The following is a 14084-nucleotide window of genomic DNA, read 5'->3' as shown; positions in this document are numbered from 1 at the left end:
CGCCAATACTATCACGCAGTTGTGCCGCACCAAGGCCAACATGACGAAGCTGAAGTACACGCTCGCCGCTAGCGACGTCCAGTACGAGGACGTCAGCAACGCGTGCGGCGACGGCTCCTTCCCGCGGCTGCGCATGCTGAAGAAGTTGGCCCACTTTTTTGCCTTCACCTACAAGTCCAGCTCCGAGCGGCACCGGTGCATGTCGATTAAGTAGACTGACGCCATCAGATAAATTCCGTTTTTTTCTTACACCGCACACAAGTTGCCGTGATTAACGTTTTATTGTTTGCGAGGTATTTATAGCGCTTTAATGCAATGAAGTATGTTCATAAAACATCATGAATTGTGAAAAATCGCTTTAAGAGGGCTCCCCAGTGCGAGCGCCCATAGAGAATAGTTGTGTACTTTTTGAAGTTCTACCTCGTCCAAAGTTGGTGACAATTACATGGGGTTTTCGGCTTTGTATTTTTTTAGTATATGAAGGTTGCGGCCAGACTTTTTACTGAGGCAATTTTTTTTAAACCAGTGGAAAATGTTCAGTAAAGTGGTAGTTTTGCAGTCTCGCTCTTTTTTTGTTGTCTCCTAAAGACAATAAATAACTCAATGATTGAAATTATTTCCGCAATATTTTCTTCCTTTTTTCCTAATTGTTATGGCATAAAATTTATGGAGGTCAGTCCAGTTGTTCACATTTCAGAGGCTCAAAAAGTGTTGTGTGTGCTTTCTGTGTGTATTTAAAAATCTCACCAAATTCAACAGGCGCAACGTGACTCCACAAGGGGCCACCTTTGCTCAAGGATACTACACAATACCACCAACCACTCATGTTGATGCATTCGTGCGCCGCGGAGAAAAGAAATGGACGGGCTGACTGCGCTTGAAAAAGCTTTTTTTTTCTGTCGGACGGGAAAGGCAGGGGGAGGGGTTGTAGTGGTTCAGTAAAGACGATAATCTTTCTTGGAGACATTCGACGCGAATATTTTGATCTGTCTGTCTGTTTGTCTGTTTGTCGACTCTTAACGTTACTTTAAATGGCACTGAAGGGACCAAACGATATTCGAAATGGCCAACCCCATCACAGCACCCACTATTATTGCTCAAGAATCGGCGTTCATGCTTGTGCGATTGTCAATTAAAAAGCAATTTTGCGGATGTCTGAGACGCCATAACAACACGTCAATATAATGTATGTGTGTTTTTTACTAGAAAAGGCGTACATAAGTAATTTTAAAGATGTAGCCTTTGTAACGCTGCACTGGCCATGCAACGCTTGCACGAAACAGCAAGTGTTTCCAACGCTTTGCTAAGACGACACGGTGGTGGCCCCTACCTGTCACCTTGCGTTCTACACCTTATCACCTCCAAGACAGGCGCGCACGGTGTGGGTGTTTCGTTTTTCAAGATAACTGCCAGATAGCTCCGTGTCTCACGTGTGACGTCACCTGATGCGCTCGTTCGCCTCCGCTGCAAGCTCGAGCCACTCTAACGCAGTGCCTCCAGAATACAACTAAGCGATTTTCTTGCACAGAACATCAAATAAACGTTTTGTTCATTCTCTCCAGACGCAAGAATATCGGCTTTCGACGACGTTTGCGGTTTCATATGCAGATACGTGGCTATTTTTTTCTTCTCGGATGGATGGTTGGATGGATGAATATAGCTGTACCCTTTAGATCGGGCGGTGACTAGCGCCACCAAGCCGTCATACCTAATGAAACAAAAACTATATTTTATTTCTTCAAATAGTGAGGTTGAGGATTCGTAGTTTGCAGTGAAGGGTTTAATTTTCACTCGTGCCTTGACTTTGGCCACCAATCAGATAACCTTCTTCTAGTTATTACTACCCGCTTAAAGTCTATTTTGCCCTCCCTGTCCCTAAACCCCAGTGCTTTGAAAAACTCTGCGCCATCATCCTGAACTATAGAGTGAAGTCTTTTACAGAACATTATCAAGTGTTCGGCAGTTTCTTCTTCCTCTCCACACGCCCTGCATACCGTGTCTACCCTTTCGCATTTGGCCCGATATATCTTGGTTCGCAATGCTCCCGTCCTGGCCTCAAACAGTAGAGAACTACCCCGAGTATTATCATAGATCTTTTCCATGGCAATTTCTTGCTTAAAATTTCGATAGATCTCTATTGCTGACTTCTTAATCATGCCGATTCTCCCCATATTGGTCTCAGCTTCCTTCTACTTCTTCTTAATCGATAATTTTTTTTGTTTGGCCTCTGCTGTTTGCTAAGTATTTACCAGTCAATTTTCTGGTTCACTTCCTCCATTTTGTGTCGACATTCTTCATGTACAAGCAGCTGAATATTTCCATTGCCCAACGCTCCTCCCCCATTTTTTTCAGTCGCTTCTCAAATTTTGTACTTTCATTTCTCTCAATCGCTTCTTTCGTTTTTGTAATTTCATGCCTTCTGTCGGGCGTGCGCCACGCGAAAATGAAGAGGAATGCTGTGTGCGCACCCTAAACGCAAAGAAGCGTTTGGACGAACACTTTCTCAAAGCAGGGTCACCCTAGCAGGTTGTCCAGAAATGCTCGGTGTTCAAGCGTGACTCTTATCAAAGTACCTATTCCCTGACCGTGCCTAATCGTCATATTATTCAGCGGAGCGGGGGCTTGCTGTGGTGGCAAAAATAACAGTCGTGGCTTCTGCAGCAGAGATTTGTGCACGTTTGCTCTCGTCCGGCGATTGGAATGACGCAGATCCAATGACAAGTATGACATCATGACTGTTTGGAAACTTCCCAAGGAAAAGCAAATTACGTATTCAGATGCAATATATATATATATATATATATATATATATATATATACATATATACATTATATATATATATATATATATATATATATATATATATATATATATATATATATATATATATATTGACACGTGTGTATATGAAAAAAGAACGATGATAGGAATGTTTTGTAGATCTTGGACGACTGGTGTTTCGTCCGTTCTGCGAAGACTATTCGTCAAGAGAATATGGTTATTAGAAAAGACGGTGACGGAATCTTTATGTTGCCAATATACTTTATCCTCCACTATTGCTAGGCGATGGCGTCTTTATGTTTCGGCATTTTAACGTTTCGGTTTTTCGATTTTCCGGTATTTTTAAGGCATCATGAGTTTTAGGCAATTCAATTTTTCGTCCTTCTGATGTTCGGCCTTCTAATAATTCAGCGTCTTGATTTTTGGCGTTTTGATAGGAACGCTAGCAGATGACGTCGTCCTGTTCTTTGCGAAGTACTTTTGAAAACCAAATGTTTGGGGTGGAACTGAGAACGAGGAGGAAAAACAAAAGAAAACAGGACAGTGAATTAGACTGGCTACATGAATCCTACGAGACGGGATTGACCTGTTTCCCCTAAAATATATTTGCTATTAATCCTTGTAGCCTCCATGTAATTGTAGCCTTGTAGCCTTTATGTAATTAATCCTTGTAGCCTCCATGTAATTAATCTTTGTAGTCTGCCATGCATTTCCATCGGCTCTGCCCAAATAGACAAAATATGTCACCGTACCGCACAAACTTTACATCCATGTACATGCCTTTCGAAAGTGCATCCTCTATGATACATAATACTGGCAGCAACTGAGATACGGGACGGCACGTACGTAGTCAACTAACATATATAGATTTCTAACGTTTATACAACATTAATAAAACCACCGCATAATAAGTCACAGAATATACAGAGGGCGTAAATTGTACTGTTTTAACTGCATTGTAGTAATTGTGATACACTTGTAAAAAGTTTAATGCACAAAAACACCATTAAAAAGTTTTCCCTTCGTAGAAAACAGCCAGACGATTTTTAAAATACGTCTATTCATTTATTCTGTCATCCAGTTTACTGTTTTCACATTTGGATCACAATGACTACAATTCAGGGAAAGATGTACAATTCAAGCCCACTTTACATTCCTTGGCTTCACCTGTTCGTTTCATTGAAGTAACATTTTAAGAAGGCTTATATTGAATACGGAAGCAGGCAAAAGTTTGTTGTCTAACAATATGACCAATGGTATCATTTACCAACGCCATCTTCATGTTTGCACCAGTCACATACCATCGTAATCCTTTCGCGTACCGTAATACAAAATTTGGGATATGATAGCGAAACAGCCACGAGCACATCATGATCTTGGCATGTAGTCATGTTGTTACATGACACGCATGTCATGATTTTCATATTAGGGTCCGTCGCTTGTTTTGCCATGCAAACATGTCACACCATACCAGTTTTGCAACATGCTACTGAAACAAAATCACTGCAAGAGCTGCAAGACCATGAAATGTAAATCATGTCACTCATGAGATCCATGTGATGACTTTGATGTTATGACTAGTCAAATATGTTCGGTATACAGTCATGTTATGCCATAGCAAGTTTAGTATCGATACGATTATCGAAACGGCCAGCGGGGCCAGCGTCTATGGGCCGACGACAACACCGGAACGAGAACACCGGACATAACACAAACTAATGATATAAAATTGTTATCTACCACTTTATCGTAACTGTTCACAATGAAACGCTATCGGTACTGTACTACACTTGTTCTTCTACATTGAGAGCTTCCTCCCATAAGTTAAAACTAAATGGTTGCATTAGTGATAAATATTTATTGCAGGTAAGAAAGTCCTGATGCTTCATCGACAAATTGTACATAACAACCCACAAACTTTTGTGTAGGTTTAACCATGATCAACGTCCACTTTCACATCGATTTAGCGACAGGCGATTCTTTTACCCCTGTAATGCTGATTTCCTGCACTATCGATATGGGAAAGTTCTTTACGAAAAACATGCTCCTGGCGTCATCCCAAGAAATTGAAAAAAAAAGCAGACAGGTTGTCCTATCGTACATGCCAGACGAGTGAAATTAGCGAATAACTTATCGTTGCACTAAAATTAGCTTTTCAAAAATCACCTAGTACATTTCGATGGATACACATAAGTGTCTCGGGAAAGAAATCCAGCAGGTCGATTAAAACTAATCACTTCGTAAAGCATAATAAGATTGTCAGAATTACTGCCTGAAGTGCAATTAGCGAAAATTAAGGCATTGCTTAGTAATCATTTTACAAGAACGCTGCCCTTAGCGTTACGCCCAGCGCTTCTGCTTGGGGTCGGCTTTTGCATTAGAGATGCCCCAGATTGCTGGGCATGGTAGTGGTTTCGTTCATCAGACATATCGTAAAACTGGTATGGTATGACATGACTACATGACAAACATAAGTGATAGGGCCTTGCGCAGAAATCATGACAAGCGTGTCATGTAAGAACATGACTACGTGGAATGTTCATGATGCGCTCGCGACCTTTTCGCTAGCTTTACATGTGCCGAATTGGGTATTACGTGACGTGAATGGATGACGAAGGTATATGAATGGCGCAAACATGATAATCACGACATGACCACAAGCCACGTTCAAGATGCACTCGTGGCCGTTTCACCAGCTTCACATATACCAAACTGGGCATTACGTGACGTGAATAGACGACAAAGATTAATAGCACGTCTAAACATGATAATAATGGCATGGGTGTCATATAAAACTGACTACATGCTACACTGAAAGCGCGTTCGCGGCCGTTTCGCTAGCTTACAGATATAGCATTACGTGATGTGAATGAACCGCGAACAGAAATGCCAGGCACAAACATGATAATTATGACAGGGACGTCCTGTACGGCATCATTTACGGCCACTTCGTAATGTTTTGCTGGTCTTGAAGTGACATATCAACCTTCCTCAATCGTGCTTCGCATATCATTAATTCACACTGAATGTGTGAATTCATCTGCTAGTTCTTGCAGCAACTGTGGTCATCTCTGAGTTTTTTTAGTTTAGTACATGCTATTTTGCCTTTTTTATTGTAATTTTAATTGTTTTTTTTCAATCCTACCCTTTTTTTTGTGTCTGTTCAACATATAGGTATTTTTGCTTTTGTACTTATTTTCGCAATGTTCATTTCCATTTTCAACGAAGGTAATGTGACGTATATTTTACCCAATGATGTATAGCTTCTTTTGTTCTTCACGTCTTAATTGAGAGCCCCCTGACCCGTTTTTAACGTTGTTGCTCCTTGAGTATTACCAATCTTGTACACACTTTTTCGTAAACTAATATTGTCGATGTTGAACAAACTTTAACCTAAGAGAATGGGCGCCGTAACCTTTTTGTCTTTTGTAGTCGGTGACATGTCTTAACTGATGAAGTCTTTATGATAATGATATGTACTGATCCTGGGTTATATTGGACGCTTGTACCACGCGTTATTATTGCATTTTGAATGTTGTAATGAGAAGAATGTATACATAACTCATGTGTTTGTAAAGCATGATAGTTACTTTTACTGCATCGCCAAGCACGTGAAGGTATTTTAAATGTATTCAGAAGCAAATGCGTGGTTGTGTAGCAGAACAGCCGCTTGCTACGCAAACAAACCGGGTTTGGTCACTACTCGGACACAGATTTTTTTGGTATTCATTCTATATACTTTTTGGTTTTCGGTGCTGCACAAGTAGATTTTCAGCTCGCAATCAATGATGCCAACGCCAAAATTTCTGCGAAACAAGGTTTTGACACTATCGCAATAAAGGGGTTAGTGATCCACGCTTGCTGAATGAAAGTGACAGTTGTATTAAATGCGGTGTCACCCCTGTACACATAACACCTTCCTGAGCTGCATTGCATTGCTAAGAGTGGTAATCCAAAATTGAGAAACAATCTTTCACAGGGTTCTAAAAAGGCGCTTACGTGTAAAAGCATATGTGATCCTTCTGATGGTGCGTTTATTCATGGCCTTCGTGATTGTAATCAGCAGCGCGCCTGTGGAAATAATCGGAGATTCAAGGACACCGCATGGTTTTTGGTAGCTCTTTTTTTGCAGGCAACGCTGTCAACAATGGACAGACGACTATATACCACTTGAAGATAAAAGCTTACAGGTTTAGGACACCGTATAAGATTAAGATTTTGGAAAATAATTCAGATAATATTTTTAGCAGCGAAGCCTCTAAAGCTTCTGGTAAAACGTCGACCACCCGCAAGAAAATCTTCGGGCCATTGCTTATTAGAAGACGTAGCTTATGAGCCGCGCTGACTGATGGAGACAGTCGATACAGCCATAGAGTTTCATAAATATACACTAGAGGGAACCCTGGCACTGATTTCCAAGGGATCTGCAACGCAAGGCATTTTAGTGAGCATTAGAATGATGGGCAGTACACAGATTTGTCTAATCTTCGTACTTCTGGCTTCTCGTGGGTTTGTTGGGTAGGAGCTGTTTACTGACGAAAAAAAGAATCCGCTCACGTTCAGAAGTTCCGCTTCACCCACTTTATATTTTCGACTTACCATTTGAAATCGGGTCACGAAGTTCACAAGGGTTCGTTCTTTTCTTCAAAATGATACCAAAACAGAGCAATAAACGAAGCAACAAGCGCAATGCACCACCCGCAACTATGAAGACTAGGCAAATCCGTGTACTACCCATCATTCTCATGGTCACTGAATGATCACAGCGGCAAAGCACCCAGTAGTTAGTTTTATAAAACTCTATGGGCACAGACACCGCGCCTTGTCTTCCCGCCTGGCTTGAGACGCAGACACATCAATGCACCTCGTAACGGTTAACTAAAAAAAATGCGAGCGAGGAAGGGTCCGAGCTTCAACCGGTAGAGCCAAAGCGAACCGTGCCCGTTAGTTATCACACTGGAGTTAGGACATTCTTGCATATTATAAAGCAGGGCGCGCCTTGACTCTACTTTGTTAATGCCAAGGAAAGAGCAAGCATCAGCCAAGAAGACCACGTTAAGTTACTAAGATCACTCAGATTCGCTTTTAGGGGCGAAAATGCCTAAGCCATGGGTAGTGCGTCCCCGATGTAAACAGTAGTAGTGGTAGTGGCTATAGTATGTAGCCACCCCTCGTTTAGTCATTGAATTGTCTGCTAGATGGTGGTACTTGTATATAATGAATATATGATGAAAAGATGTGAGATGGCGGTACTTGTAGTGTTCGCTGAATGGACGAACGAACGAATGCATGGACAGACAGACAGACAGACAGACAGACAGACAGACAGACAGACAGACAGACAGACAGACAGACAGACAGACAGACAGACAGACAGACAGACAGACAGACAGGTGAATAGACATACGCACGCACGGATGCACGGACGGAAAAAAGAACCAACGAAAAGAAGCATGGACGGACAGATGGATGCTTCACCTAGTTCCTCAACATTCACTTCGTGGATATACTATGATTTTTATAAGCTCTGCATGGCTTGTGTAAACTCCTGCAATTATTCGTCGAACAGAATCCGGACTGAGGCATGCCACACTTACTGGGCATGTGCATCCACTCCACACCTCTCGTCTCCTACGTTCCACCCTTTGTCACCTCGCAACGCGTGGCCGACGCAGCGAGCATCAGCTAATCTACGCTCGCGTCCCCCTCTCTCTCCTCAAGGCATTCCTCTCCGCGGCGTTCACACACCAATTGAGCATCCTCCCCCGTCTCTCTCCCTTTTTTACACTTGGCGACAACTTTTCTTGGCATTGGAGTGAAGGCTACAGAGCCAAATCGCATGCGTGCTACCGCCAGTGAAAATAGCTCCACAATAGCGCCCGTGTTTTCAACGTGAAATATAAAAATTCCTCCGTTATTTTCTTCGTGAAGCTACTTGAGACAGGACCCAGCTAACACCAGTAAGATATTAGGATTTATTATAATTTACTCGTTGTGACTTGCGTTTCTGAGGGCGCAAGAAAGTCCCGCCTTTTTACGCGTACCTCAAACGCTGAGCAGTGTCGGCGTCTACATGAAATATTGTTGGTGCTTCCCCGTTACTTTCCGTAGAATTACGAGGTGCGCGCCACATAGAAATACTTCGCGTAGCGCTTTATTTGCAGAAGCTCAACCACATAGTTTTTCCTTCAGTGCTAAGAAAAGTTGTCTTCTAGTATAAGAGGCTCCCCTTCTCCCACCTCGCCTTATCTTCGCAACGTTGACGCAGGCAGCGTCTGTTAGGGATGTTCTTCTTTAAAAAAAAAGCAACTACTGGCGCTGCAAGACTGTTCATGGGCCATTCCGTATATGCAGGCACTGGATCTTGACCTCAAAGGTAGTGCCGTTGAGAGATTTCTCCTGTACATTGTCGAACAATTTAAATTTGCAGCGTACGCGTTAGCGAAAAGTGGACTGCGGGTCTCTGTGTACAATCGCAGTCTTCTGTCTCTCATTGTCTTTCAGCAGCGATTGGAATGTTGCAGCAGGACACATCGCGATCCATCAGTGCATGCTTTGCGCCTCCGCAGGTTACTGTTCTGCGCAACGGGGTCACGGTGAACGCCAGAGTCAACGTCACCACCAGTGTAAACGCTTTGTAATATTCCGACGTTTCGATTGCGCGCACGCGCCGGCATTGCTTTCTTCGCATCAAGCTGACCACGCCAGGCACAGATCCACCTGCCATATACTCGCAGGCGCTCGCTGAGGCACGTCGCCTTGACGCCTGTGCGTTTGAGCGCGATGGGCGTCCCTACGTCACGGAGAAAGGCAGACGGGGTGCTTTATGGAAGGGCCCGGTAAATTTTCACGTAAAGTCGACGCACGCGCACGCTGGGTGAAGCGACGCTACGCTAGCAAAGCGTGAGAACTCTGTAAACTGACGCCAGGCACGACCGACACACCCAGCGTCCGTCGGCGTGACCCGGTGGTAGCCGTCGCGAAATGCGACATGTTGCTTTTAGCACCGATGACGTAACCCAGATTGCATCGCCCCTGAAGTTCTAAATGGTGCACCAATGCTGGCGAAGATGTTGAGGTGAGTCTCCAATCACCAGTCAATGAGATTGAATCATAGCGGGAACACACGAGAATAAAATGTTCCCCCATTAAGTCCGAGTTACTCATTTTTAGACCGATAAGACGAGGTCCCACGCCTAGGCGATGAAAGCCACTCGCAGATGTCGACATCAGTAAACCAGACACGATGGAAGCCTCATTCCTAGTGTCGAGTCCATTCGTATCTTGGGGATGGTAATCGAATCCAATGGATTCAATAGGGTTAAGTTAGGTAAGATCGCCAAGAAAACAAAAATGGTCATCAAACTGATTACTAGGTTGTCTAAAAGAAGAGGAGTCCTAAATAAAAGGAGGCCATTACAACTTATTTAGGACTTTCTACGCCTTGCTCATACGCCAGATCATCTACGTGGTGGCCATGCAAAACTTTCACAAGTTTGAGAAAAATAAGCTGAACACCCTCATGCGGAAAAGGATCGAAAGAGTGCTCAGTGTTCCCATGACTACTAGCGCACTGAACACCTCTTTCAAGTAGGCGTGCGCAGTACTCTGCACAAAGTTATCGAAGCACACGAATGGACCTAGCCGGCTCGACTATCTTGCTCTTTGGCAGGGAGAAGAATGTTAGCCAATCTGAACCTCCATCAAGCGTTGGCCGAGGAGAGAATCCATTCAATCATCGAAGAGCAAGGAGAAAATATTCTTGTGGCACCTATCCCTCACAATAAGCATCCGCAGCACAATGAGGGAAGGCGTAGAGCAAGAGTGATGGCAGTCCCAAAGAAGATCAAGGATGATCCCCAGTCGGTCTGCTTCATAGATGCGGCACAATATGGACGCTCATCTGAATTTGTTTTGCCGTGTAGTGGACTGATATTTATTGTTCATTTGTTTGTTTTTATTGTTTCCTTCGATATATGGCACGTACCCAGCTTGGAGGATTGGCCGAAAGTGTGGCATTGAGATTTTTAAATGTTATTATAGGTAAGGTTGGTGAGTAAAGACCATAAATAAAGAAATGAAATGACAATATTACCTACTATATTCAATTTAAACTGCACGTATCATGATTACAGCAAGACACTGGCACTGGTAGCGACGGGCAAAGTGTCGGCCGTCGATCAACTGACAATCGCCAAAGCGTGTCGGCATTTATGTGCTAGCCATCAATTGTTCCAGCGACATCGCTAGCGGTGAGTAGGTTCACGAATATTCTTTATTCTTCACGAAGTGCGCGTAATCCTAAAAGATAAAACGGTCTGCTACAGCTTCGAAGTTCCTCGAATATCGCAGGCACGGTTCTGCGCTGAACGCAGTGTAACGGGGTGATAATGAAACTTGAGGAAAGGAACATGATATTGCCCCTCCCCTCCTCTTAAAAAGGCATCGTCCCGATGCTTTCACAAAAGACGAAAGTACAATATTAAAGACAATAAACAATAAGTAAAAGGAATGAAGCACAGCAACAAAATACAGTCTTCAGGTTTGCGCATAAAATGGCTTGAGGCGCACGACATGGACGACTTCAGTTCGAGCACGGCGCCATTGAGAAATCGTAATGCCGTCAGGAACATCCTCGTAGTCGACGAGGCCTAAACGTTGAACTACTCTGTACGGCCCGAAGTACTGCCGCAGAAGTTTTTCACTCAGTGCACGTCGGCATATCGGCGTCCATACCCAGACACAGTCACCAGGTTGGTATTCCACGAGGCTTCGTCGAAGATTTTAACGGCGGCTGTCGGCCGCCTGCTGATTTTTGATGCGCAGGTGGATGAGTTGACGAGCTATTTCCGCGCGCTGAAGCTAAACGGAACATAACGTTTTTCTTTACCAGTGATTTTTGGCAGCATGACGTCGAGTGCCGTTGGCGGGTTCCTTCCGTATACCAACTTGTATGGCGACATCTGTGTAGTCTCTTGCACTGCGGTGTTGCATGCGAAAGTCACGTTCGGAAAGTTGGCGTCCCACAATTTGTGTTCAACGTTGACGTACTTTTCTAGCATGTCGGTGTTGGTCTTGTTTTGCCCCTTGTGATGATGTTTATTCGAACAGAGGAGTCGCAACGAGGTCGCGACGGAAAATGGGTGAACAGCAAGTCTGGCAAAGGCGGCACAGGTTCTCGCGCAATCAGAGCACGGGCTTTTCGTTGTCTTCCGAAGGCGCATACGCGTTGGTGCGTATGCTCCACTACAATACCCCCGGGGTGAAGGGTAGCCATCCTGGCGACTCAGGGAGTAGGCACAATGAGGGGGTCGTAGTAGGGCTTGAGACGGTTGACGTGTACGGTATCGCGGCCTCGACGGTGCAAATCTGGTGATTGTGTTAATGGCTCGATGATGTAATTCACCGGGGAGGTCACGTCAATGACACGGTAGGGACCATGGTATCAGGCCAGAAGTTTAGAGGACAGGCCAGGAACGTGCGGGGGCACCCAAAGCCACACAAGGGAGCCAGCACGAAATATAGGAGCTATGCGGTGAGCGTCGTCGTGTCGTGTCTTTTGTAGACCTTGAGCCTCACTTGTCAGAGACCGAGCCAACTGACGGCAGTCTTCAGCGTATCTGGCGACTTCCGAAAGCGGGGAGCACTCAGATGCATCAGGGCGGTACGGTAGTATAGTGTCGAGTGGGTAGGAAGGTTTGCGGCCGTATAATAGAAAGAACGGGGAAAAACCGGTAGTCGCTTGCGTCGCGGTGTTATAAGCGAAGGTGACAAAGGGCAATACAGCGTCCCAGTTAGTGTGGTCGGAGGAGGTGTACATCCTCAGCATGTCGCCAAGTGTGCGGTTGAACCGCTCAGTAAGACCATTTGTCTGTGGATGGTATGCGGTAGATTTCCGGTGGATAATGTTGCATTCAGCGAGGATAGCTTGGATGACCTCCGACAGAAACACTCGACCCCTATCACTGAGTAATTCCCGCGGAGCACCATGGCGTAGAATGAAGCTGCGGAAAATGAAGAGTGCAACTTCGTGGGCTGTCGCTGCCGGTAGAGCTGCAGTCTCAGCGTAGCGTGTCAGATGATCGACTCCGACAATAATCCACCGGTTTTCAGAGCTACCTGAACTTCAGAACTGTAATTATCTCTCCATGGACATTATCTCTCCATGGAATTATCTCTTGTTACTGACCCAGGTGGTGTAAGTAAAATAATCCAGTCACTGAAACCCTCATCGAGCCCCGGTGTTGACCTTATTAATACGAAGTACTGTTGTGTATTCCTCTATTATTTTGTGCAAAATATTCCAGCAGACTCTGGACACGAGCATCCTGCCGGCGGATTGGGAAGTCGGGAAGGCGGTGCCACTCCATAAGTCCGGTAACAAACACACGCCTAACAATTTCCGACCCATATCACTAACAAGCGATCCATGCAAAATTCTCGAACATGTAATTTTTTCCCATCTGGTCAAATTTCTTGAATTTAACTCTTTCTTCTCACCCACGCAACATGGTTTTCGAAAGAAGTTCTCGTGCGAGACCCAATTGCTTTCATTAACCCACAAGCTACACTTAATTTTAGATCGCCGTTCATCCGCTGATTGTATCTTCCTCGACTTCTCCAAGGCTTTTGACAAGGTGTCTCACAAACTACTCCTTTACAAACTAAGCAAGTTAAATCTAGATCCTAAGTTGTTTGCATGGATTGAGTATTTCCTTTCTAATCGTTTCCAGTTCGTCACAGCCAATAACTATGACTCTCCACTCAGTTCTGTTCATTCCGGCGTTCCCCAGGGCTCTGTCTTGGGACCACTTCTGTTTTTGATATACGTTAATGACCTACCTAGCTGTGTTTTCTCTAATATTCACTTGTTTGCAGATGACTGTGTTATTTTTCGAGAAACTAACAACGATAACGACGTTACGGCACTGCAATCGGACATTAATGCAATTTCTAACTGGTGTGAGCAATGGTTAATGAAACTTAATACAACTATATGCAAAGTCTTACGCATTTCAAGAACAGCCCTTTAGACGGGTTCCTATTACCTTAACAACACACTTCTTGAACCTGTGACGTCGTACCGATACCTAGGAATTCACATAACAACTGATCTTACCTGGTCGCTTCATAATAATGCCGTTATTAATAATGCTAATCGCCTGCTTGGCTACCTTCGCCGCAACTTCTTTTCTGCACCTACCTCTTTAAAAACACCTTTGTATAAATCATTGGTTCGCTCTAAACTAGAATATGCATCGTCCATTTGGGACCCGAGCCATGACTATCTGGTGACATCACT

At 44.2% G+C, this 14084-nt stretch overlaps 1 protein-coding gene across 1 annotated transcript in view; it reads left to right on the top strand.

Annotated features, from left to right (window-relative positions):
* The window catches only part of LOC142790008 (uncharacterized), a 57914-nt gene extending 57163 nt beyond the window's left edge, over positions 1-751 (top strand). The window contains exon 11 of the mRNA XM_075885033.1: positions 20-751. Within this exon, the coding sequence (XP_075741148.1) occupies positions 20-214 (195 nt within the window). The 3' untranslated portion in view covers positions 215-751. The remainder of the gene's footprint in view (positions 1-19) is intronic.
* Positions 752-14084: the final 13333 nt, after the last annotated feature.

Source organism: Rhipicephalus microplus, chromosome 2, assembly GCF_043290135.1.
Source record: "Rhipicephalus microplus isolate Deutch F79 chromosome 2, USDA_Rmic, whole genome shotgun sequence".
Classification (NCBI taxonomy): Eukaryota; Metazoa; Arthropoda; class Arachnida; order Ixodida; family Ixodidae; genus Rhipicephalus; species Rhipicephalus microplus.
This window is presented reverse-complemented; position numbering and strand designations above follow the sequence as displayed.